Here is a 25,469-nt window from a genome sequence, read left to right on the forward strand (position 1 = left end):
GTCCCACTACCATGATTCCCGACCCAGGTGGGCTCTGTCCCTCAGCCCGGGAGTTGCCTGGGAGCTCGAGATCCCCAATGAGCAGCAGAGGTCCTGGGAGCTTCAGCCAGGCTGGGGTACAGGTATAATGGCTGTGCCCTCCCGCTCTTTCAATCCCTGGCCTAGGCACTGCCACCTCCACTCTCCATTTAGGAAATCACTTACTCATTCGTCACTTTAAACCCCTTCTCTATGCCCAGTTTTGTGCCAGGGACTCAGGAGCATCGAGGAGAGGCCCTTGTCCCCAACAGCTCATGGTCTAGCTCAGAAGGCAGATGAGCCCAGATGAAGTCAACTGGTTGGAAACCCCAGGCCGGGTGTGATGGCTGAAGGGGTGTGGCTATAAGGACTGGAGGGGGACCCTCAGGAGAAGGTCAGAGCACTTTGAAGGGGAAGGACTTGAGCTGAGCCCTGAGGGAAGAGAAAAATTTGGAGGAGAGGAGAGAGACATTGCCAGTGGTGCCAGCGTGCTGAGTGGGGTGCGAGAGCAGGGCACTAGCACGTGCCCTGAGGATGCCCAGGCACAGGAGTGGGATGGTGTGAAGTGGGAAGGGAAGTTGGGGTCCGGGGGGAAAGGGCACTGATGATTTTCTATGGGACACAGGACCAGATATTGTGCACACACTACATGTGTCCTAGTGCAGGGATGTGCCACACCTATGTTCAGTGTGCATGTGCACAAAGGTGCAAGCTCTGGAATCTATAGTCAAGTCTGCACCAAAGTTAGGTTTTTCCCCCATTCATTCCTCAACTGGGAGTGCCTACTGCAAACCAGGCCTCGGGCTGGATTGTAGGAGGTAGGGTACAAGCCCCTGCCCCCAGGCAACATGCTTAAGTATCATGCTAAGTTACACACAGATACACTTCTCAGGCGGTGCAACAATACAACCTTCTCCAAAGAGGAATGGGGGAGAGTACAAAAGGCTTAAAACTGACCGGGTGGAGATGACTTGCTGGGGCACTGGCTGGCTCCCCTATGGTGCCAGTCAGTGCAAAGCCCTCCTGCAGGGCACTTAGAAGCAGTGCCTCCCATGGCCCCCTGGGGGCGCTGCGTGGGGCGAGAGGGGCGGAACCGGCGGCTCTCTGGCGCTGGCTGCTTTCACTTGCTACTCCAGGCACTCACTTCACTCACTTGCTGGGAGAGTGTCTGCGCCTGCAAACCAGGAGTTCGCCCCAGGCGCCGCTCAGCCCAGCCCAGCCGTCCCAGGAGCTCCACCCGGCCCTACCGAAGGTGACATGGGCTTCCCCCCAGTCCCGGAGGCCTGCGGCCGGTGCTGGGGTCCTGTGCTCCTCGCTCTCTTCCTGGCTGCGTCCCGAGGTAAGGTTCACAGAGCCTGGGCACTGGGGCAGAGCACGGGGAGAAATCAGCGGGTGGGGTGAGTGGGTCGCAGGCCAGATGGGGTACCCTGGGAGCCCCCTTCAGCCTGCTGGATACCCTCCCTCCCTCTCCCCCCAGGCAGGGAGGCTACTGGGACTGCTTGGCGGGGGCAGCGGTGGCTCTGCCCAGTGCCCTGGCTGGGTGGTGGGCACATCTCTATGCTCTGACGGCCGCTCAAGCAGCTGCTGATCCAACTTCCCTGCCCAGGGTGAGAGGAGCTTCTGCAGAACAGGAGACGGGCGCTGTGAGAACAGCCCCTGAGTTCTGGGGGTGCCACTGGCTTTGACACCTGTGGCATCTCCCTGCCGCTCCTCCTCAGGGTCCCAGGATCTCACAGGGTGCAGGGGGTGTGGTTCTCTCAGCCTATGCCCTGTCCCCTGGAGACACTCCTGGCTCAGCCTTGCTGGGCACTGGTCAGTGTGGTCCCTGGTCCACTCCCCGATGTGGGCGCCCATCTTGTCCTTATCCTAAGGGCCTGATGGCTGAGAGCTGAGTGGTCAGCTGATTACTGGCAGCCAGAGAAGCTGAGCTCAGGGACGCATGTGGGGCACGTTCCCAGCTCGGCCATGATGCCTTCTGGGTCCTTCGATAACTTATGGCATCTCTCTGGCCTCGGTCTCCTCAGCTCAAACACAAGGAGGTGCCACTTTCCTCTTTCACACTGTCCTAGCTCCAGGTGATGTCCTGGTCAGGACACGGGAGCTCCAGGGGGAGGGCAGAGGCCCTCGTACCCCCAGCCTGGTCTCCGGTTCTTGCCTGCCCAGAACGGAAGAGGCTGGATCTCCAGGGCAGAGGGGCGGACAGGCAGCCTGTGGAACTAAACTTTATGGAGAGGGCCCAGGGAAAGTGTGAGTCATGCAAGGAGGCAGAGGGAGGCCGAGGAGGCAGGGAGCTTGGCACAGAGGCCCAGTGGGTGGGTCAGAAGAAGAGAAGGGGAAGGATAGGGTAAGAGGCAGAGAGAACTTGGAAAACAAACAGTGCCTGCACGCGGGATGATATCTCAGTGCTTTGACGCTGGCCAGGGGCTCTGACTAGGAGGAGGGAGCCCACAGACAGAGCTGCCTGAACTCCACCCTGGGGGCAGGCAAAGCCATGGCACAAAGCCCTGGCTCATGTCAAGGCTTCCAGGAGGGGCTGGGGATGACGGCAAGCAGGAAGGAGCTCCGTGCTCCAACTGCCCTGCCCCGTCCTCTCCAAGTGACCCTGAGCGGCCTTTCTGTTTTCTTACCTCTCCCCGGCCCTCCCCTGGCTGGGCTGTTCTCTGTTCAGCAGCCCTAATTTGGGAAACTGAGTTCTAGAGATCAAGGGTGTAGGGACCCAGCCTGCGGAGCAGCCCGGAGCAGGAGGCCCAGAGCCCCCGGCTCTGTATTGTGCACGTCGCCAGGAGCCTTCACCCCAGAGGTCTTGCTGCTCCGACAGCGTGGTACTCCGCCTCTTCCTGGGCCAGCACAGGGCGATAGTTAGGGCGCGAAGCAGCTTTCCACGGAAAGGAGTCTTAGTTTTGAACTGCTCTGAGACTCAGCATTCTTAACTGCAATACGGGCATACTACTGAATCGTCATGCTACTGCCTGGTGCCTGTACCAGGGAGATGCCAGAGGGGAGGCCTGGCTGCAGGTGTGGTCAGGAGGGTCTGTGAGTTGGAAAGACCTGCTCACCAGCCAGCTAAGGGGAGAGGTTGCCCTGGGCAGGACTGTTCAAGTCAGAGCCTTTATGTCTGGAAGGGCAGATGGAGGTGGCTGGTAAAGCCTGTTCTCTAGCTCTGCAGTTGGCCACCACCCAGGAGACGGGTGGTGGTAAGTACCGGTGCTCGGGAGCCCAGGGAAAGTTGAAGATGCCCCTTTCCTGGGTCCGGCTCAGGGTGACACGGCTGGAGGGAGGCACCTAGGAACCAGGACTCAGCAGACCCCAGGTGGCTGAGCCTCTCCTTCCCCTGTAGGCATTCCTAGGACCTATGGAAGTCCTGTCCTTGCCATGTCCTCATGGGCTGACCTAGGGGTCCCACACTCTGGGACTACCACATGGCAGTGCCCTGGGGCCAGGGAGGGGAGACCCCACCTTCCCCTTCAAGGTAAACAGAGCTGCAGGGCTTTGTTGGGTAACCCCATGGCGCAAGCCTCTGATGCAGCAATGGTCAGCTCTTAGGAAATCTACGACCCTCTGCCCAGAGGCCACGGGGAGGCGAGAAACAGCCTTCAGCCAGCCCATGGGCATGAGAGAACACCTACCCAATGCCAGGGGCATCCCACAATACTGGGGAGCCCCGCTCCGAACTGGGCTGGCTGCTCCTGTTTCTCCCCCATCAGGGCAGAAGTTCCCTGGGAGAGGTCAAGGGGGAGGTGCACTGCTGGGGAGCTGCAAGGCCCCCCCCCCCCCCCGCCCTACATGCGTGCACACATGGGCCCACCCGGCAGTGGGCCCTTCAGCCAGCACTGACTGAGCCCCACACACTGCGCTGGAGGCCCCAGGTTTTAGGCCACCTATTCACCCCGTCTTTGCACCCACAGGTACTTCCATGGAGATGCCTGTGGCTTCTCCTCTGAAAGTTCCCCAGAGACGGGGACTTTGCAGCTTCCAGGGTAACTGGGCTCAGGGTTTGCTTGACTCAGTGGGGTCTTTCTTGCAACTGATCTTTACATTCATCCTGTTTGCTTTGGCTGACCATCCCCAGAGAGGACAGTGGCCACCATCATGCCCATCAGTTATTACTGAGGAAGGGAGCCCAGCTCCTTTAACCTTCCGACACGGGGTCAAGCCCTGCCTCTGCTGCTCACCGTGGGGCCATGGACACACATTCCCCCGGGGATGCGAGCCACGGGCGGCCAGGTGACGTGGTCTCAGCGAGGCTGCCTGCTGCCTACTCCCTCCCGAAGGGTAACTCTGTGACAGTGTTTCCTGAGCAAATGTCATTAGCTCATCACCTTTGGGATTTCTGCAGAGTCTGCCTAGCGTCATTACACTTATTTTTTCCTGGGAAACTCCTCATTCTTTTTACTCAAGTAAATAGAGATTAAAAGAAAACTTTATATTACTGCCATAAATGGGAAGCCAGTATCACGTGCCATAAATAGAACAAAATCATAAAAGTATATAATAGGAAGACCAAATAAGGGTATTAAATTCTAGTTAGAAACTATAGCCTGAGGAAGGCTCCAAGCCCAAAACCTGCTGTCCTGTGCAAAAAACAACAACACACAAACAAAAACAGCCCCCAAACAAAACCAAAACTGAAGGAGCCGAGCAAACGTCAGGTGTTGTGAAGACAGTGGCATCGAGCTGGGACTTTCCCTTTGATGTAATTGGGACCAAAAGAGAACCGAAAAGGAAATAACCTTGTGTGATTCAATGCACTCAACGCGGTTCAATTAACGCTACCTGTGCTGCGATCCTCAGCTCCCCTCCATCAGCACAGAAGCCAGCTCACGCCTGTGAGGGACTGGTGGCAGAGGACAGCGCAGCGCTCCGGGAGGAGGGGAAAGAGGCCGGCGCAGAGTCAGAGGGCCTCTCTCGGCTTCTTCCAGCCCCCAGTTCTCCCAGCCCCCGTTCCTTCCCCAAAGAAATTAGTGCTCCAGCCGGGTCCTCTCCTCTGCTAGGGTCAACTAGCCACCCCAATAACCACAGGGGGAGAGGGAGAGGAAGCTTGCAGTCCCCAGCTAGGTCCTCACGGCTCAGGCCCCTGTCCACCTGCAGCAAGGAAGGAGGTCTCCCGTCAGCCCCGCCACTTGTACACTCCAGAGCAGGGTGGGGAACCTCTTCTCTGCCGAGGGCCACAGGGATACTTATAACATCAATTGTGGGCCACACAAAATTACCAGCTTAAACACTAGCCTGCCGTGTTTGGTCAAACATTTAACTAACTCACCCCTAATGGGGCCAGACCTTCCCCACCCCTGCTCTAGAGGGTAGTCCAGGGCACCAGATCGCCGGAGCCAGACTACCTGGGTTCAAATCCTGGCACCACCGTTTACTCTTCGTGAGATTCTGTGCAAGTTACTTAACCTCTCTGTGCTGAGTTTCCTCATCTGTAAAATGGAGGAGGATTAAATAAGCAAATCCATGTAAAAGAGACTAGAATGATGCCTGGCACAGAGTAAGCACCAGCTGCCACTACCCCACTGAGCCGCCGGCACCAAGGGTAGGGCACAAAAAGACTTGAACCTGAACCTTAGGAAGCCTGGAGGGCAGCTGGCTGGAGCTGGTAGCCCAGGCTGCACACAGTCATCCTCAGGGAGGGCTTGGGGCCGCTGGGAAGGAGTCGCCCAGAGAGGTATCCACGGCAGGGTCTCAGGCCCTCCCTGGGGAGGCGTGCTGGCTCCAGCCTCCAGCCCCCGTGCATGGATGCTTTCCCAAGGTGCTGGAAGTGCCGCTTCCTCCAATAGAGCCTGGCTTCCCCTTCCCGGACTCCTTGTCCGATGTGAATGGACACTTCCTGCGGGGGCAGGTATCAATAAACACATCTGAGATGCCCTTTGTCCACGCTGGCCACGGAGCCCCAGGGCCGGACCTGCTGGCTTCAGGCCTCAGCCCCTCTCCCAGGGGCACATCCTGGAGTTTAGCACTGGCAGACTCAGTCCTGATTCGCCCTTGCCTCTGTTTCCCTTTGTGCTCTGCATCTTGAGAAATGGACTTCATGGACTGTCCTGGGGGACAGGGCCTGGCAGGGAGCTGGAGACCAGGTCCCTGTTTGTCTTGGGCCCCCTCTGAGAGCGAGGCCCCGCCGTTTGCATCTCATACAGGGCCCACAAGAGCAGGTGATCAGTAACTGTTTACTCAGAAGCCCTAGCAGCTGGACAGAGTTCAGCCCTTTGGGTGGGGCCTCCAGCGCAACCAGTCAAGATAGGGACCCACCTCCAAAAGCTGGGGTGTTGCCTTAGCAACCTATGCCTCATCAGGGAAAATACACAAGCCTTGTCCACACCCACATCCCCCCATCCCGTGCACACCCACAGGGTTTCACAAGGCCCTACTGGGTGGAAAGAGGTGAAGAGATGGAGCCAGACAAGAGGTCCTTTCCCCTGCACGGGAACAGAACCTTCTAGCAGAGGCTGAGAGTCCCACAGCTAGGAAGCGGCAGAAGGAGGACAAAAGTCTGAGCAGATATCCCGTATGGAGCCCTGTATTCCCATGGCCTCTCCGCCTTGGCCTGGCTCATGCTAGGACCTCGGTAAACATTTGCGGAATGCAAGAAGGATGTTCTCAGTTTTGGCCTCAGGCTGAGCAAGGCTGGCTCTGTGGAAAACAGAGTCAATCTGAGGTCAGTTCATTCTAAGTAGCTGGGGGGCCAGATGCCAGCCCTGTCCACTGGAGGTTTGGGCCCTTCTTGTCTGCAGTCTGGTGTGTTCAAGGTGTGGGCCTCAGCTCAGCCACATGAGGCTGTGTGGCCTTGGGCAAGTTGCTTGACTCCTCTGAGTCCGTTTCTCATTTTTGAAATGGGGATAACAATACCTGCATCAGGGGGTGTTATGAGAATTAAAGGAGATGAGTATAAAGTGCTCAGCAAATCCCAACACAGGTGATCAAAGGTGAACACCGTGGGCCTGTGCCTCTGCCCGGAAGAGAGACAGCCCTTCCCTCCTGCTGCAGGGTTTCTGAGCTGGAGGGGGCCTGGGAACGTGGGCATCTCCTCAGGATGAGTGAAGAAAGAGAGGTCCAGAGAGGAATGGGGCCTGACCAAGGGCACGCGGTAGGGACACGGCTCAGTGGGGACAGGGACCAGGGATCTGATTGCCCAGACGAAGGTTTCAGTCCTGAGGCCTGGAATCTTTCAGATTCACAGCATTCTTCCTCCAGGTGCTTTTGCCTTCTCACCCAGTGCCGGGAAGGGGCCTGGGCCCCAGGGCAGCACAATGGCTGGATGGCTCCTGCCTGGGGACAGGCTCAGGCCCGGGCCATTTTCCTGTCCTACATGATCTCCGCCACCCTGGAGCCAGGGGCTTCCTCCCCACCCACTCTCCCCCCCTCTGACAATGACCCCTGTGTCCATAAGGATCTGCTTATGACAATAAGCAACATCCTCCTGCCAAATAATTATAATTCCAGCTGGGCTATATATACATATACATATTTACCCCCCCCCCCCGCCCAATAACACACGTGCGCATGCGCAGCTCAGGATGGCATGGGGTGTGCACTATCGTCCCCAACACTGTGCTCTTGCGTGTCCTCCCAAGCACGGGCTGCCCTGGACGTTGATCTGACTTGAGTCTCAGACACAGCCAATGGGATGTTTTCTCTCTCCTCAGGACCCTTAGCCCACTCCTTTCTGGCTCCTTTGTTGAAACTGACCACTCTCCGCTGCCCCCCAAACCTGAATCCTAGCTTCTCCTTTTTTCTAAAAGGGGAAGTTCTCTGGGGTGTGTGAGGGTTTGGGATTGAGCAATGCCCCTCCTCCCACTGTCTCTGAACCCCAGTTCTCTCTGTGCCCTCCACCAACCCCCCCCCCCCCCCCCCCCGTGGGTTTTCAAGGAAATTGCTTCTAGGGCTGAAAAGGCACTGATGTAGGCAACTCTGTGGTCATTCACTGCTTGGACCCCAGGACCTGGGTCTGATGCCCCCATTGGAGTCCTGCTTCTTGTTCCTACCCTCCCCACCCCATCCCACCCCACCCCACCCCACCTCACCCCACCTTGTCTACCTTTCAGCCCCACCCCATCCACGCCCCGTCCCCTTAGCAGTCCCCACCCGGCTCAGCTTTGTGCTCCACTTCTTGCTTCCACCTCTACTCTGCCTGTCCCCTGCCACCCCTTCAGAGGTGCCGACCAACATCTCCTGAGCAGCCCTCCCGAGAGCCCCCAGGTGTGAGCACCCCTGCAAATGCTGCTGATCTGGATTCAGCTCCCTGCCTTGGGGTAGCTCTGGGGCTGGCAGTGATGCTGGGAAAAAGGAACAGGGGGCGCCACCTGGGAGAGGTGCTGGTGGGAGCTGCCAGGTGGCCTGCTGGGGACAGGGTGTGCACAGGGCAGAGGTAACTCCAGGGTCTACTCTGTGGGTAGGTTTTGTTCTTCCTGGGAGCACCTGGGGGCATCCTTTCCCTAACCACTCCCCACCTCCATTCACTGGCACAGCCAGAGTTCTGAGGCCACGCCCACTCCGCATGGGCCTGTGAGGGGGCCCAGCTGGCAGGGATACAGTCAGGGGCACAGCCTGGGTATCTGGGGCTCCTCTTCCATCAGGTCTGCTGAGGATGTCAGAGCAATGGGTTGGCAGTGGAGGAGGCTTGGTGAGTTCCTGCTCTGCCGGACTTCTGCTGGGGCCTTGGGTGCATCACCTCCTCCCAGAGACTGAGGGTCACTTCTGTAGGGTGATGGGCTTGAGCAGTAGAGTCCCTCACTGGCCAGACCAAGGAGCCATGCTCATGGGTCACAAACTCAAATGTCCATGGGGCCAGGCAAATATGGTGAGAGAGTGAAGCAGGCCAGGCACAGACATTAGGGAGTAGTGAGGACTACGGCAACTGGAATACCAATGGACCGTCTAAATGGGAGGCTGCTACTCAGCTCTAGCCGATAACAGGAAAACTGGTTTTTGTGTTAATTTTCTGATTTTCAAAGTCACGAAGGGTCACAATTTTCATATCAAATTCCTGGTCTTTAAATTGTTGGCGGTTTCAAACAAATGCAAAATACTTAAATACTTTGAGGGTCAAGTAAAGTATATCTGAAGGCTAGATGAGGCCTATGGGCTGCCAGTTTCTGAATCCCCATTCCCTGTATCCCCCCTCAGTATAGTGTCTGATTGCCTGAATTTAATTCTGGCTCTTGCACTTATTGGCTGTGTGATCTTCAGTGAGTCATTTACTATCTCTGTGCCTCAGTTTCCTTATCAGTGAAACAGGAAGAAAAAAAACCCCCAACATCCATGTTACAGGTTTGCTAGACATGCCCATCAAGCACTCAGCACGGCACACCATACAGCCTATTCCTTCTTCTTCTAGTCTAAGCAGGCCCTGCTTTCCCTGAAGCCCCTGCTCCAGGTTCTGAGTTCACATCCCCTGGCGCTTCAGGCAAACCACCTCCCCTCTCTGGGCTCCCATATTTCTGCCTGAAAAGGAGACCAGCATTTTGCCAGAGAAGTTCTGAAATCTCTGCTCCCCTCAGCAGCGACTTTCTTTAAACCTGGGTCTCCCAGACCTGGCTCCCTCTCAATCGTGGGAGGTCTAGTGTGTTCTGTCTTCCTTACCTCCTGGGGCCTAACGCTCTACCCTGGCACACATACTCCCCGGGGCCCCGGCTTTGCTGCCTCCCCACACCCTGCTGTCACTGTGCAGGGTTCCAAGGCTGGATCACAAGCTGGTACCAGTCATTCACACCTTAGAGGAAGAGACTTGGAAGCTGGCTTACCCACTCTCCTGTGCAGAACTATTCGTCACCCCTAGGAACTCCTCCTTCAATGGCTGGAGGGAATGAGCGACCCCTCTAGCTCCCATGCGTCAAGCACCAACTCCCAGCAAGGCACCTGCGGGCCCTTCACGTAAATTACTTGTCATCCTGCCTCAGCTCCAGCAGGCAGATGTGTTCCTTTTCGTTTTACAGCGAGGGGTCCAAGGCTCAGAGTTTAAGGAACTCGCAGTCACTGGGCTCCAAGGCAGGCTGGTCTAATTCCGAAGGCACACCCGGCTGCTTCCCTCCTGAGGGGGCAAGGCTTTCAGATCAGCAGGCGGGTCCCAGGCTCTCAGGCAGGGGAGGGCGTCCGAAGGACGTGGTGTTTCCTTGGGTCCGGGCAATGGCAATGGCTAGGACATACCCATTTGGATTCTGAACACATTTCCAAACTCTCCGCCTTGCCCGCTCGACCTACTACTGCCCCTGAGATGCCGATTAAAATGGAAGCGTCACCGACGTCTAACAATCAGAGCTGCCCTCCCTGTGTCTGCAGAGGACATGGGAGCTCATATCTGTGTTCTCAGCTTTCCCCTCTCCACAACCACGTGTTGTAGGTACTGTTTTTCTCATTGCACACACGAGGAAACTGAGGCTCACACAGCTACACCGAGGGGCCAGGACCCAGCCCTGGCATTCTGTTTTCCAGGGCCAGTGCTTTCAACAAATGCTGAAGGGTTGGAGTAAAGAGGACCAGGGGTTATATCCCTGGCTTATTGAGAACAAAATGAACTAGAACAGATTTCTCAGAAGACCGGGTAGCAGGCAGGTACATGGATGAGATGACCCTTCACGCACTCCTGGTCTCTGTCCCGGAGACACCCTGGGTTTTCCTGTGTCCCTACCACCTGGCCCAGAGCAGCCTCTCTACTTGCTGAAACCCTAACTGTCCATCAACCTCAAAGACCCTCCCTCCTTAAGAAGTCTCCTGACCATCCCAGGAAGGCTATGTCTTCTCTCCTGCAAGTGCCCTGAGGTTGGTACCAGTTTGCCGCTTAGGCAATGGGGTTACTTGGCTGCAAATGCAGGCCGCGTCTGCCCACCTCAGCTGTAAGCCTCCCAGGGGAGGCATGTGCTCAGCATGCAGATGCGATGTAGCACCTGGCACAAGCCTTCACAGGCAGGAGCGAGGAGGCGAGGAGGCACTTTAGCTCAGGAGCTGAAGGGTCAGGTATTGATGGCCCCCAGAAGACAGGTCCAGGACAAAGGGCTGCTGTTCCCAAATGGCCTTTCTGCTTCCTATCCTGCCTCCCGCCCGACAGTGCTGGGCATGGAGGCCAGAAGTGCCAAGGACCGGCCCAGGGCAGAGCCACAGTGCCTACAGTGATGGTGGGGGTGGGGGTGGGGATGGTGGTGGGGAGAAGGCTGGAGCATGGCGCATGCTCCGCCCCAGGGACAGACACACTGGCTGGGCTCAGTCTCCTACCTGCTTGGAGTCTTTCCTACACCTCAGTCAGCATCCCTGGGGCAGGGGGATCCCAAGCTGGGGAGGTACCCATGGCTCCTCCCACAGTGTCTGGGTTCATGAATAAGGAAGGCTCAGGGAGGTCAGCTGACTTGCCCGGGCCTTCGGCTAGGGAACCCACATCTTCGGAGCCCAGGCCAAGGTCCTTCCCCACCAAGAGTGCGCGCAGGCAGGTGACCGGTTCTCCTCTCTCTGACAGGTCTGGTGACAGCCTTCAAGGTCGCCACACCGTATTCCTTGTACGTGTGTCCCGAGGGGCAGAACATCACCCTCACCTGCAGAATCTTGGGCGTGGGCCCCGTGACCAAAGGGCACGACTTGACCTTCTACAAGACATGGTACCGCAGCTCACGGGGCGAGGTACAGGCCTGTTCCGACCGCCGGCCTATCCGCAACCTCACGTTCCAGGATCTTCACCTGTACCACAGTGCCCACCATGCCGCCAACACCAGCCAGGACCTGGCCTGGCAACACGGGCTGGAATCGATCTCCGACCACCACGGCAACTTCTCCCTCACCATGCTCCACGTGACCCCACTGGACAGCGGCCTCTACTGCTGCCTCGTGGTGGAGGTCAAGCACCACCACTCGGAGCAGAGGGTCCATGGTGCCATGGAGCTGCAAGTGCAGAGAGGTGAGGGCTTACTCCACGGGACCGCTTAGGGGTGGCGCCCTGGGGGGATGGTATGTGTGCCCACATGGAAGGGTGAGCAGAGAGGACAGTGTGACTGCAGGGGTGTGGTGCTGTGTATTCGATGGGGTGACTGTGTGGGATACTGTGCTGAAGGGTGTATGATTCTACAAGGGTGGCTGTGGCACCCCGGGGCTGTGGGAGATGAGGTGGCCACGCGTGTGGAGCTGTAAGTACCTCTGGTCGGCTGGGTGTGATGGAGGGAGGGTACACGTGGCTCCGTTTGTGACAGTGGGGCTCTTTAATGGAAGAGTGGGTATGAACCTGGGCTGGGAATGTGACTGCTCATGTCAGTACCATGACCGTGCCATGTGACCTGGGCTGTGAGTTGGTGAGTGGTCGAATGACTCTTGGGGAACATGTGTATGTGAGTGTCTCTCCAGGTGAGAGTGCAGGGGGCAGTGGACTGGACAGAGGTGTGGGCATGGGCAGGTGTCCACATGCTGCTGGGGTGGCATGTGAATGGGCAGGACATGCTGGCTGTGCCGTGAGAATATGCCTGTATGTGTGTGTGCGTGTGTGTGCGTGCGTGCAGGCGTGCGTGCATGTGTGTGTGCGTGTATGTGCGCGCACTCAGGTTCCACCTGGGCCGATACTAAGTGGACAGCAGCATGATTAGCTGTGACAGGAAAGGGGGGCACGCTGCCCTGGACAAGCCTCCTTGGCCTCCTGGGCCTGACACCCACCTAACACCCCTTCTTTGCTCCGACAGGCGATGAAGCACCACCCAAGTGCGTCGCATACCCCTCCTCCCCCAGGGAGAGTGAAAGTAAGGACCATCCTCTTGCCCCTCCTGGGTTCTCCCTTCTCCTCTGTCCTCCTGCACCCAGGCTCTGTTCTCCACTCTGACCTCATCACCCCAAGCCCATGGAACCCCCATTCTTCCTTCTCTGCTGCTGCCCTCCCTTTTGCTTCCTCCTTCACCCGAGCCATCCTTACAAGCCCCTCCCCTGCCAAGGCCCAAAACCTGAGAGCAGGTTCCCAGAGCCCCTGCTCCTGCTGCCCTGGGGGGCGGGGGGGGGGGGCCCTGTACCCTGGCAAGGACCTTTGGCCAAGTGCGCCCACAACAGGTGCTGCTGAGCTTGTGTTTTGAGTGGGTCCCCCTCCTGCCCACCAGGCCTCTGCCACGTCACCAGCCCATCTCAACATTTCCTTGTTCTCTGCGTGAGGGCGGGAGGAGGGAGAGGCTCAAGAAGGGTCGAAACTACCTTTCCCAAAACCCCTACTGTGTGCCAGGCCTGTGCCAAACCCTTCCAGGTACGGGTCTCTCAGTGGATTCTCATAAGAACCCTGAGGCAGCACCATCTTCACTTTACACACATGGAAACGGAGGCCCAGAGAGGCCACTTGACTTGCCCAAGTTCACACAGCCAACCAGGGTAGCACAGCTGGGATTGTGCTCACTTCACCTTCTCCCCAGCTGAGGGGCATGTGCAGTGCAGCGGGGAACAGCCGCCCACTGTTGGCCCTATGGAGTGAGGGGACACTGCTCTAAGGGGCACCTGGGCACTCAGAGACCAGGCCAGAATGCCCGGCAGCTTGGAGACAGCAGGCAGAGGGGCGACATCTTTGGAGCACCCCGCTCTTCTGAGAGGAGAGGGTCTTGGCTTCCACAGCCTTCTACCCAGCAGTATTCATTGGGCATCCAGTGTGCACCAGCCCCTGCCCAGGCCCTGGGAGCAGCTCAACGACAGCCTTAGTCAAGCCCCAACGCAAAGGTTGCATGGCTTTCTACTTAAACTACTCTTTTTTTTTTTTTTTTAACAACAACAACAACAACAACAAAAGACAAGCCAGAAACAAAATTAGAACACACATTTCGGTCTGAGCCAGACCCATATGGAGTTAAGAAACTCTGGTTCAAGCCCCTCGCCCTTGAATACCTCAGAGCTCACATGTCACTCGGCACCAAGACACGATCATCCTCACTTCATCCACCAGCGACTCCCTAGTGAGGCTGGAGAGGGGCCTCTGAGTGGCTCCTTCCTTCCCACGCAGCAGTCTCACGACTGTGCAGACACACGTGCCTGTGCACAGGACGGGGGACGCTGCACCTGGCGAGGTACATGGGTGCTCACTTCCCCATTGCTCCTTGCGCTCTGAGCAACCTCCCAGTCCCACTTCTTCCTCCAGGAGCTCCTGCAGAACTCCCTCAGCGACAGTCACTCCCGCCCCTTTCCCAGTTCACCGATGGGAAAACAGGCTCCGGCCAGCGAAGGGACACGCTCACAGTCTCTCAGGCCCAGAGCCAAGAGGAGATGCCAGAGTGCCCCCTTCCCCGTGCGCAAACCCTGCCCGCGGGCCGGGCTGCCCTCCCCTCTGTCAACACCAGTTTTCTGAAATTAGTTGTGGGGGCAGAGGCAAGAGATGTCAGAGGGGACAATGCTAGAGAAAGCAGGTGCCAAATGGAGAGGGAGCTGAAATGCGGCTCATTTTTCTTGCTAGAGAAGCAGCTGCTAGATTTAGGGGATCAGAAGTCAGTTGGGAAATGTTAGGAGACCAGCTGATAAGAGCCAACAAGAGCCAGAGGGTGAGGCCGAACCTTGAACTTGACTGCCAAAAGTGGGTCAGGCTTCCTTTGCTGGGCACCCTGCTCTCAGCTTTAACACTGCCTTCCTCTCTAATTCACGGGCGTGTGCAGCCGCACCCTGGCCCCTGTTTCTGAGCCACTGCCCACAGGTAATTGGCTCCCGGAGGGCCGCGGGGCATGTATGCTTCTCCCAGCTGCTGAGCATGGCTTCCTCAGCCCCCGAATCCCCTTCTAATCCCCTGCCAGACTCTTGGTTCTGGAGTCTGGAGATTACAGCTGTGGCGGAGTCTCGGCACTATGGCAGGTGCTGTCCCAGATAAGAAAAAACCCAGCTATACTTTTGGGTGGGGTGTCGGGGGGCATGTCCATTCTCTGGGGACCACGTGTCCACTGAGAAATGGGAGCAAGTGCCTCTTTCCTACTAAAAGGGGAACAAATCAATGTTATCGAAGGAACTAGTTCAGGGTTCAAAAACTCAACTGCCTGCGGGGCCAGGGAGCCGGTGAATAATACAGTAGGGAGGGTGGGGGCTGTGGCTAGCACCCAGCTGCCAACCTGTAAGTGCAGTTCCAACTGTGGCACAACAGGAGGGGGGCCCAGGGTTGGCAGAGCCACTAAATTTTCAAGCGAAGTGAGAAGAAGTCCACATTTTATGCAAACTCGTAACTTAACATGTGGAGTTCATTCCCGTGCAAGGCAGTCCGGGGAAGTGCGTAAGAGCTCAGACCCTGACATCAGCCAAGCTGCGTAACCTCTCTGTGCCTTCGTTTTCTCATCTGCCAAACGGGCATGATTGCCATTGCACTTACTTTCCAGGCTGTTACGGGGCTAAAATGAAGTTCTGTATGTAAAGTGCTAAGAGCCATGCCTCCTGGCACAGGGTAAGTACTGGCTATGAATACTTGTAATGCAGAATCCTAGGCCTGGCCTCCGGAGTCAACCCGCCCATCGCCCTGTGCCAAGGCAGGATGGCAAGTAGATGACAGCGGACAGTGAGAAAACACATCCTGTTTTCTCACGGCTCAGAAACATCTGCCCGGTGACCCAGGTGCTCAGTGGGCCCCACTTCCCTTTGGGAAGATCCCAGCCCCTGCCCCAGGACAGGTGCCCACAGCCAGCTTTGGTACCTGGTCAGCCAATAGCGCTTCCAGCCAAGAAGGCCTTGGGGTTTCCTCCTCTAACCGGGGCCCCAGCCTCCTGTTATCCTGGGGAAGTAGGAGGGGAGCTAGTCTATGAAACCATCTGAAAGCCCACGTCAGCCTGAGGTCAGGGAGGAAACAAGAAAGGAGACGGAGGAGGTTGGTGCCCCCAGGAGCCCCCGATTGCTAGGGAGCTGTGGTTTCTCACCAACCCCAGGGAGGGGGGCTGGGCAGCCCATCTCCCTTCCCCTAGAAGCAACCTCCCTACCCTTCAACATAGTAGGATGTTTTGGTTTGCTTCCATTCAGCCCCCTCCCTGGGAACCAGGCAGCCCACCCCAATTCCCTCCTCTGTGTATACCCAGGGGCCCCTCCCATCCCATCCTGCTCTGTAAGGGGCTGGCACAGTCCTGGGTGCTGGCCTGCCAGCTGCCTCTGCCAATGCCTGATCACCTTCCCAGGACGAGCCTGACTCTAAATGGCTGCTAAGCAGGATCCCCCTCCCCCAAGTACTGGCTATGCTTGTGGGGAGGTGTGGGGAGCTGTAGGGAGGCTAAGCTCCACTCAGCAGGGGAGTCCATGGATTTAGAGGCCAGTTGGGTCCACAAAGCTGTCTCTAAACTCATGCCCCGCCCTCTCCCCGGCCGCCCCCCCCCCCCCCCCCTCAACCCATCCAGTCTGGGCCTTAACTCTCAGACCAGGTTGTAAGCAAACCAAGCCCTGATCCCCTAGCGGGGCTGCAGATGGGATACCTTTGCCTGGGGACAGGAGGCAGGCAGGGAGGTTGGGCCAATAGGGAGCAGAATTAATGAGACCCCGACTAACCGCATCAAAAGTTACTTAGTACCAATCGGAGGAGGCCTGCTTTGATGACTAGCAAAGAGCACTTTGCAGCCTGCTTCTCTGATGGTGTCTGTTTCAAATACACGTGATAAACCCCTGTGGAGGGGTTTAGAAATATTCTTACATCTGAGTTAGAGAATGTTTTCACTTTCAATATTCCACTTGGAAATGCAGCCTCGCTAAGATCTGTGAGGGGCGGGGGGAGCCTGCTTTAATGTGAAGTCCAGCTGGCTTTGTAATTAGCATGGTCCCTGCCCCTGCCCCAGTGGGTAGTCTGAAGTGCCTGAAAACAGTTTGTTCTCTTCTGCGGTGTGAGCCAAGCCCTGAAAGCTTGTTTACACCATCGGGGTGTGTAGCAATACAATGAGACAAAAACAGCCTCATTGCAAAGAAACCGTGCAAAGACAGCGTGGAGGCCGCAGCCCACACACCTTCCCAGAGCTCCCCGGGGCCACGGCGACAGGCTATCCTGCCTATATTTTGGGAAGGGCTAAAATCGGGAAGGAAACGCGTTTACAGCTGGTTGTGGTTCTGAGGGCGCGTCTGTTCCCAGCTAAACTCCTGGAGTCAGCAGACAGACAGAAATAAAGCAAACCGCTCACGCTGTTGGTGGGATTGCGAAGCAGCGCAGCCCTTTCGGAGGGCAGTTAGCAATAGACGAAAAGAAACGGCGTACTCTTTGGCTCAGCACTTGCGCTGCTAGGAATGGATGTGCGTGCGCTTGCCTAGGACTCACTGCTACATTATTGGTTGAAAAATGGAAGCAACCTACGAGTCCACCGCAGCGGGCTGTTTCAAATACACGAGATAAAGCCCGAGGCAGAACGAAGTCGATCTTTGTGCCCATACAGATGTCCAAGCTATGCCAGGCAGAAAAGCAGCTGTCACATGAAAAGCATATCGTATCTATGCTGCGTGCGCAGAGAACATATCTAAACCATACACAAGAAAACGGCAGACGCTGGTGATTTCCATGGAGGAAGAAACTTTAAAATGTTATATTTTTAATTTAAACGTTTTTGTAATTTAGAAAGCTTAAAAATTTAAACATGTCAGGAAAAGCCCTGGCTGGGTGGCTCAGTTGATTGGAGTGTCCTCCTGTACACCCAAAGGTGGCGGGTTCAATTCCTGGTCAGGGCACATACCCAGGTTGAGGGTTTGATCCCCGGTCAGGGCACATGTGGGGGGGCGCAACCGATCGATGTTTCTCTCTCCCCTCCCTTCCCCTTTCTCTCAAATCCATAAAAGATAGATATTAAAGAAAAAAGTCAACAAAGATTCATGTTTCTCTAGTTCTCGCTCCATAGGCTTCTCCCTGGAGCTAAGGGGTCTCTTGGGAGATGAGTGTGGCTCTTTATTCATTTATTTTTTTATTGTGGCAAAACATAAAACTGGCCATTTTAACCGCTTTTAAGTGTATGATTCAGTGACATTACTTATGCTCACAGGTTGTGCAACCATTTACACTATTTCCAAAAGCTTTTCATCACTTGGGCTCCATCTGACCTTGAACTCTGTGGCAGGGGGTCTGTGGAAGGCCTACGCTCCCCTGTGGCCCAGGGCAGTTGAGCCACCCCAATCTGGCTGAACCCCCTTCTCTCTCTTCCTGGCGCTTCCTCAGCTGTAAGCACCTGGCTTAATTTCTGTGTCCTCTGGGGAGAAGGCATGCGGCTCTCGGGGGGTTCCTAGGACCTCCACGCCTCCGCAGGTCACGGAGGGGCTGGCTGTGAGATCCTGGGTGCGGGTGGGCCCCTCTGCTGCCTGGCCTTTCCTCTCGGGGCTTCCGCTTCCCGTCAGGAGGAACGGGCCTCACCTTGGCTGCCTCTCTGCCCTTTCAGACATCACGGCTGCCGCCCTGGCTACGGGCGCCTGCATCGTGGGCATCCTCTGCCTTCCCCTCATCCTGCTCCTGGTCTACAAGCAAAGGCAGGTGGTCTCCAACCGCCGTGAGTATCCCTGCGCTCCTGGGATGGGTGTGGGGTGTGTGGCAGGCACAAGTCCTCTGTCCAGAGACGGGAGCTACTGCAGCCCAGCAAGGAGCTGACTCAACGGTGGAGGAGGGGCCTCAGAGGTGCCATTCCCAGGGCCTGAGTGCCCAGCAGCCCCAAGCAGTGCTGGCTCGGCCCTCAATAAATATCTGTTGGTGAGTGAGTCATCATATAAAAATTGGCTTACAAAAATGCTGCCACTCAGAGATCCTTTGGGGGCCTGCTTTAATGTATAGATGGGCTTGTTTTGTTATTAGCATTGCAATCTTGGGGACAAAAATGACCTTTGGATTATCATAACTAGGAGAGATCTTGGAGATAACTTAGTTCAACTCTTTCCTTTTATGCCCGAGAGACCTAAAATTGGCAGGGTTAAGTCATTAACCCAGTGTTACTTAACTTAGCAAGCAGCAGAGCTGGGACTCAAACTCAGAGCTTTCAACTCACGCTTTTTCCAGGGAGTAAAATCTCACCTTATAATACAAACGCTCACAGCCCCTACCTGGCAAGGTTGCTGTGCCCGGCACCCTGCCAAGCTTGTTATATACCTTCTCTCACTTATTCCTCAGAATGATTCTCAGAGTTTGGTCTTTCCATCGTCCCCATTTTACAGCTGAGCCAACCGAGGCACAGAGAGGTTAGTAACGCACTTAAGGAACTGCATAGCGAGAGAGTGCGGAGCCAGACTTCAAGTCAGGGCCGCTGACACTCCTCTGTAGGTGATAGTGCCCTTTGCCCTTGTCACGACCTCACCCTTGGTCAGTGTGAGTCCTCCACGAGCAGGAGAGGGGATTCCTCTGCCCCTGCCCCTTGCATCACCTCCCCTAACCCTTTGGCTGCAGAAGGTAGCTGAGGGGAACCACTGTCACCAGGCAGCTGGGGCTCACACACGATTTCCTTTGGTTGGACTGTAACAGCTCACACCCCTCTCTCCTGGGGGCCTGGCATGGAACTCCACTGCGGGTCACGCAGGGGCTGTGCCGCCCTCTCTCTTAGCTCACAAAACCTACCACAACCTGCCTACAAAATACCCTGAGGTTGGGGGTGGGGGAGATAAAGTGGTTGGAGCAGAAAGAGGAAGCCAGGGGCTCAACCAGGAAGAGAAATTGCTGCAGCGCTGCCAGCAGCTCCCGCTCATCTGGGCAGCATTTCTCCGAAGGTGGGTGAGGGACCAGGAGAGACACATGCTCTGCTAGACTCCGCTCCAGATGAAGAGGTGATTTCTGGCCCCCTGACTCCAGCCTCCGGCGCTGCCTCCCCTGGGGAACAGGAACTGGGAAGCAGACTCCAGGCAGAGGATGTGGGGCGGGAGGCGCTGTGGTTCCTGCTTTTGTTTCCTCAGCGCCTTCCTCGCAGGGTCCTCCGAGGGTGGGCTAAGACTCCTGCCCATGGCCCAGGCTGGAGGGAGGGAAGTCAGAGAGGACATCCCCAGGCCAGAGCCCTGGAGTGGTGTCCTGAGGATGTGGGGAAACTGGGATCAGCCCCCAGTATCTTCTCCTCCACGCTCTGGGACACCCGAGGGCTTCCCAGCTGAAGGGACCAGGAGGGGACAGATGAACTGGATGCTGGAGAACTGGACGGAACGAGGGAATAAGTGGGTACACTGGGCCAACGGCACTGCGCTATCGCCAATGTTGAGCACGTTCTCTGAAACACAGCCAAACGAACCCCATTTCTGTGTTATTAGCCATTTCATAGCATCTTATCCCTCGATTTAATATATGCCATAACAGAAAGGTGTCAATAATTTATCTTCTAATAAAAGTATATTTGAAGCCAGTCCCTCCACCCCGTCCAAAAAGAAGAAATGAAGTCTTCAGAGACAGACACGAGAGAGGCCAGAGGGGGCGGGCGATGCTGAGAAAGCGGGTGCAAACTGGAGAGGGAGCAGAGATTTGGGTCATTTTTATTTTTTAATCCTCTCCTGAGGATATTTTTCCATTGGTTTTTAGAGAGAGTGAAGAGAGAGGGAAAGACAGAGAGAAGCATCAATGTGCAAGAAACACATCAATTGGTTGCCTCCTGTACAAGCCCAGACAGGGCCTGGGCCGAGGAGGACCCTGCAACTGAGGTACGTGCCCTTGACTGCAATTGAACCCAGGACCCTTTGGTCCGCAGCCAATGCTCTATCCACTGAGCCAAACCAGCTAGGGCTGGGTCATTTTTCTTGATCTAGACTCTAGAGCAGGGGTCCTCAAACTTTTTAAACAGGGGGCCAGTTCACTGTCCCTCAGACCGTTGGAGGGCCGGACTACAGTTTAAAAAAAACTATGAACAAATTCCTATGCACAATGCACATATCTTATTTTGAAGTAAAAAAACAAAACGGCAAAAACACCCGCATGTGGCCCGCGGGCCGTAGTTTGAGGACGCCTGCTCTAGAGAAGCAGTTGCTGGGATTAAGGGAACAGAAGTCACGGGGAAATGCAGGAGTCGGGCCGCAGGGCAAAGGCTGAGTGGCCCGGGCCTGGCGCGGGGCGTGTGCTCAGGTACGAGCCCCACTCAGGAAAAAGGAAGAGGAAGGGCTGGGAGCGCAGGAGGGCCGTTTGCTGCAAAGGCTGATGGGTGTGGAGGCCGACCCAGTGTGAGAGGGAGGCTGGTTTCCCCAGGTCTGAGGTGGGGCTGCCAATCCTTCCCCCCGAGGGTGGAGCACAGGGTGAGCTGAGGACCAGGGAGAACCCACGGGAGGCCTGACGCACAGGAGTCACCGGGAAACAGTAGCCACGATTCCAGCACCGCAGAGATTTCAGGAACTTTTGTGCAACTTCCCTGTGCGTTCTGTTGTCGTGCCCCGCCCCCACCACCGGTTTCCCCATAGTTATCGGCAGTAAAGCCCTTAAAAACGAGAAGGATCGTGGGAGTACGTGGGGAGCTGCAAGAAAGAGGGAAGTTGGGGCCACTGCATTAGGTTGTTGTCTAGTTTGGGGGGCGGGGCAGGGTGGCAGCAGCTTGGATGAGGAGCAGAAAGTGATGGAATGGCTGAGAAGTGATGGGGTCTCAGGGCCCCTTAAGATTCCTTGGGGACAGCGGCCGCCAACCTTTCGGACCTCACGGACCACCAGTTGGCGACCGCTGCTCTAGGAGATGTCACCTCTGAAGCCACCCTATTATGCAACGTGCAGGATGTGACAGAGAGGCTCAGGAACCCTCTAAACAGTAAACACTCCCACCCAGTAAATCATGGATCAAGACCAGTCCGTGGCAAGTGTCCAAATGGGAAACACCAAATCCAGGAGCCAGGCCTTGGTTGACACTTCAGTCCTGAAGGTCTAACACAGCCCACGCCATGCCCAGGAGAAAGCACCGGTGCCTTGGCCTCCTGGTGACAAGTGTTGTCCTACACGCTGTGAAAGGCAGCCGCGTTTCATCTGTCACTGGCCACACGTGCCGCTCACTGGCCAGCACGCAGAGTGCAGCTGTGGGCCTCCTGAGCGAGCAGGTGTGGGACCTGGCCCTGCCCGGGCCTGCTCCGCTCCCCCAGCGGCATCTGCCGGCCGGGGCCGGGATGTTGTCTGGGGCAGCCTCCCCTTTGTGACCAGCTCCTCCGTCTGTCCCTAGGTGCCCAGGAGCTGGTGCGGATGGACAGGTAAGGCTGGCGGAGACCTTCCCGAAAACTGACCACAGCTGCCTCTGCCCTGACTCACAGCCTGACTCCAGGGCGTGGGGCCCTGTGGGGCAGCGTCTACATCCAAACGGGGGGGGGGGGGGGGAGTTAATGCAGAAGGGGTGGGGCAACTTCCAGCCAAGATGGACTCTCTCCCCTTCACCAGGATCCTTTCCCTTCTCTTTCCTGGTCCCTGATGCCAGGACAGGGGTCAGAGCACAGACACGGCCCCCCTGGTCCTCCCTGTGCCCTGGGCCAGCTGTCAGGAAGGAGGTATTTCTGGGCAGTAGGGGCCCTGTTTAGCTGCCTAGCACAGTGGTTAGAAGAGCATCTGCCATCTGCCACCGAGGCCTACACAGCTGTGCGGGTTGGCTGTCCTCCCTGCCACCCATCACCCAGCAGGCTGAGCTCCTACGCTGTCAGGATAAACCGTGCTCCCACCTTCAGGTCTTAGTGGTCAGTGGGCTGGGGTGGGGGAGGAGGAGGAAGCAGCTGAGCTGAAACATGCAAAGAGGCCAGCACACCTGCAGCTGGGGCCCCGCCCCGCAGGGCACTCCACAGAGAGAGCTGGCAGGCCCCTGTCCCTAAGGGCACAGGCTGTCTGGGCTCAGAGTGGGGCAGGAGGTCGGGGCGGAGTGGATAGGGAAGTGTGTGCCGGTGCGCCATGGGCAGAAGCTGGCATTGTAGACTGGCATGGAGGGTGTGCTCAGGAATGAGCCACACTCAGGACCTGGCCTGGTACCTGCTCCTTTGGGTGTTTGAAAGGGATGATTTTCAAGACTGGTCGAAGGAAGTCCTGCTAGTGATCCTGCTAGTCTCAGGTTGGAGGAGTCTTTAGAGGTGGCCCCGTTCCGAAGAAGAGGGTAAGAAAAGAGGAACCCCTCCCTTCAGCTCAAGACCAGCTGTGGGGACACTCAATCCTAATGCCACCGACTCTATGACCAAAGAGAAGCTTGGCCCCAGATTCCTGAGGCTGATGTCCTGGAAGTGCTTCTGACCCTGGGTGTCCTGGCAGGGCCGAGGGCAGATGGTCAAACCCCAGGGCCGAGCTGGGGTCCTCCGCTCAGGGCAGGTGGGAGAGTGAAGCCCATGGCCTTTTCTCTCTGGCCTGGATCTCCCTTCCTGCTGGGAGAGGCTGCTGGGGCCTGGAGTGGGAAGGCCGGTGATGGGAAGGGAGCAGAGAAAGAGGGCAGATGGGGAGGACAGAGGCGCAAATCCCAAGGCAGCACAGATGACCTTCGGTTCTGATTCTCTGGCAGCAACGCTCAAGGAATTGAAAACCCAGGCTTTGAGGCCTCTCCGTCCTTCCAGGGGATGTCGGAGGCCAAGCCCAGGCCTCCCCTGACCTACATGGCCCAGCGGCAGCCGTCTGAGTCTGGGCGCCACCTGCTCTCTGAGCCCAGCACGCCTCTGTCTCCACCAGGCCCCGGGGACGTCTTCTTCCCATCCCTCGGTGAGTGCTTCCCAACACTGGCAGCATTACGGCCTGCGAGGTCATGACCTCCCCTAACCTGCAGAGTGTCGCCTTACTCTCCATCCTCCCTGGAGTCCTTAGTCTCCTGTGGGGCATTAGGGGTGAAGGACAGAGGAGCCCCCCCCCCTACATTCTGCTTCTCCTTTCTTTTGCAGACCCTGTTCCTGACTCCCCAAACTCTGAGGCCATCTAGACCAGCTAGGGGCCAGTGAGCAGCTGTGGCTGGGCCTGGGGCCAGTGCATTTGGGCCTGACTGGCCCTCGGAGTGTTCCCTTGGCCTGGGCCCTGGTTTCCTCCTTCCTGCTCTGAGCGCAGACGCTTTGAGATACCCCCGATGGCCAGATCCTTAACCCCTCTGGATGCTACATGGCAGAAGTGAGAAGGTGGTAGATCACTCAGCTCCTATCTCAAGAATGGCGGGGTGCTGGGATCCCACCGCAGAGACCTGAAATTCACCAGCTACAGATGCCAAATGACCTACATCCTCCAAGCCCCAGAGTTCCAGCTCTGTGGCAGCCGCTCAGGGACATGAGCCTTGGGACTCAACAGGACAGCTGGGACAACATGGGCACTGAGCAGACCCCGCAGTGCCGCCCTCCCTGGCATGAGACACCGACTAGATGTGGAGGGATTCCTCCCCACTGTGTTGGACCGGCTCCCCCATCTCGTCTGAGGCTGCTCATTTGTCAGACTCACTCTCTGTAACCATGGGGCTCAGAGCTAGGCCTGCCTGTCCTCGGGGCCCTGGGAGCCTCCCCAACAGCCTCCGACCAGTAACCTCTCCTAGGAGCTGTCAACAACTTAAAGAAATCTGGGGCTCCCACTGCCTGCACTCTGGTCTCCAGAGTTCACTGGCCAGAGGCCCCAAAACAGGAAGTACACATTGGGGCACGGAGGCCATTGTGAGCCAACTGGCATCTTGGGCAATGGAGGCCGGGCCCGAGGTTGCACACCCGGTGCAAGCCGATAGAGCAGACTCCCAGTCCCCCCAGGTGGGGGTGAGGGAGAGCCCACAGCCTGCTGGGAAGGTGAGTGGAGAGGCCTCCATTTGCCCTGTCTTCCCATCGCCCTCCTCCACTGCTCCGTTTGGCCAATAGAAAGGGTGACCACAGACTGTATTGTCCAAACTGTGACACTTTTGAGAGTGCAGAGGGCATACTATTAAAGAGCTCATGGGCAACAAGTGCAAACCGTGTGGACAGACTGTAAGAGCTGGGTTTAAATCCCTACTCTAACTGAGGCGCCCAAGGCCTAGGGAGCCCCCACGTCTTGTTCTTCTGTTCTATTCGATCTGCCCAGCGTTCATTGCAGAGGGACCCTGTCGGGTGGGAGGAGCAGGACGTGTCCATAGAAGGTTTGTGTCCACTCTGCTCTGTATCCGTGTTCCTATCTCCTGTTGCAGGGCTTGACTCGAGTTTGTTTCTATACACATATGCAAGGGAAGTCCTTTGTGGACTTTTGATGAAAGGGCTGTAAAGCATGGAGAGGAGTGTGTGTGGGGGGGAGGGGGCGGGGGAGTGGGAAGGGGTGTGTGCCTGTATACTCTGGGAACAGGGAGGGGTGAGTTGGAGCTGTGTGGGAGCCCCCAGGCACTGACTGCAGCTTCAACTGGGCATTCGTCTGCCAGCAGCTACCCTGACTCTGCTGAGCTGGGCCTGGGCTGGAGAGCCAGGACAAGGGCCAGCGGGCAGGGAGACGCCGCCTGATCGGGGGTGGGAGTTGGGGTGGGAGAAAGTGAGCTGCAGGCCTGCGGCTGGAACCAGAGAGCCCCCTGGATGCACGGCACTGCTCCCAAAGCTCCCCTGGTCAGGCCCTCGGGCATGGGCCAGTGTGAGCGCCTGCTGTGCCGGGGGCCTTGAGGCCACACTGACACCTCCAATGGCCAGAACACCAAAGCCCAGGCTCCTGCTGTGTTCCTGGGGGTCCTACTTCTGGTCCATCT

The 25,469-nt window shown here is 57.0% G+C and overlaps 1 protein-coding gene across 1 annotated transcript; it reads left to right on the forward strand.

Annotated features, from left to right (window-relative positions):
- Nucleotides 1-1,133: 1,133 nt before the first annotated feature.
- VSIR (V-set immunoregulatory receptor) lies at nt 1,134-24,950 on the forward strand. Its single transcript, XM_079794110.1, has 7 exons — nt 1,134-1,357; nt 11,459-11,893; nt 12,663-12,719; nt 18,300-18,407; nt 22,008-22,035; nt 23,313-23,506; nt 23,683-24,950. The coding sequence occupies exons 1-7, from the start codon at nt 1,276-1,278 to the stop codon at nt 23,718-23,720; spliced, it is 942 nt and encodes a 313-aa protein (XP_079650236.1). The 5' UTR covers nt 1,134-1,275; the 3' UTR covers nt 23,721-24,950.
- The last annotated feature ends 519 nt before the right edge of the window (nt 24,951-25,469 follow it).

The sequence above is a fragment of the Cnephaeus nilssonii genome, assembly GCF_951640355.1.
Source record: "Cnephaeus nilssonii genome assembly, chromosome: 16".
Lineage (NCBI taxonomy): Eukaryota > Metazoa > Chordata > Mammalia > Chiroptera > Vespertilionidae > Cnephaeus > Cnephaeus nilssonii.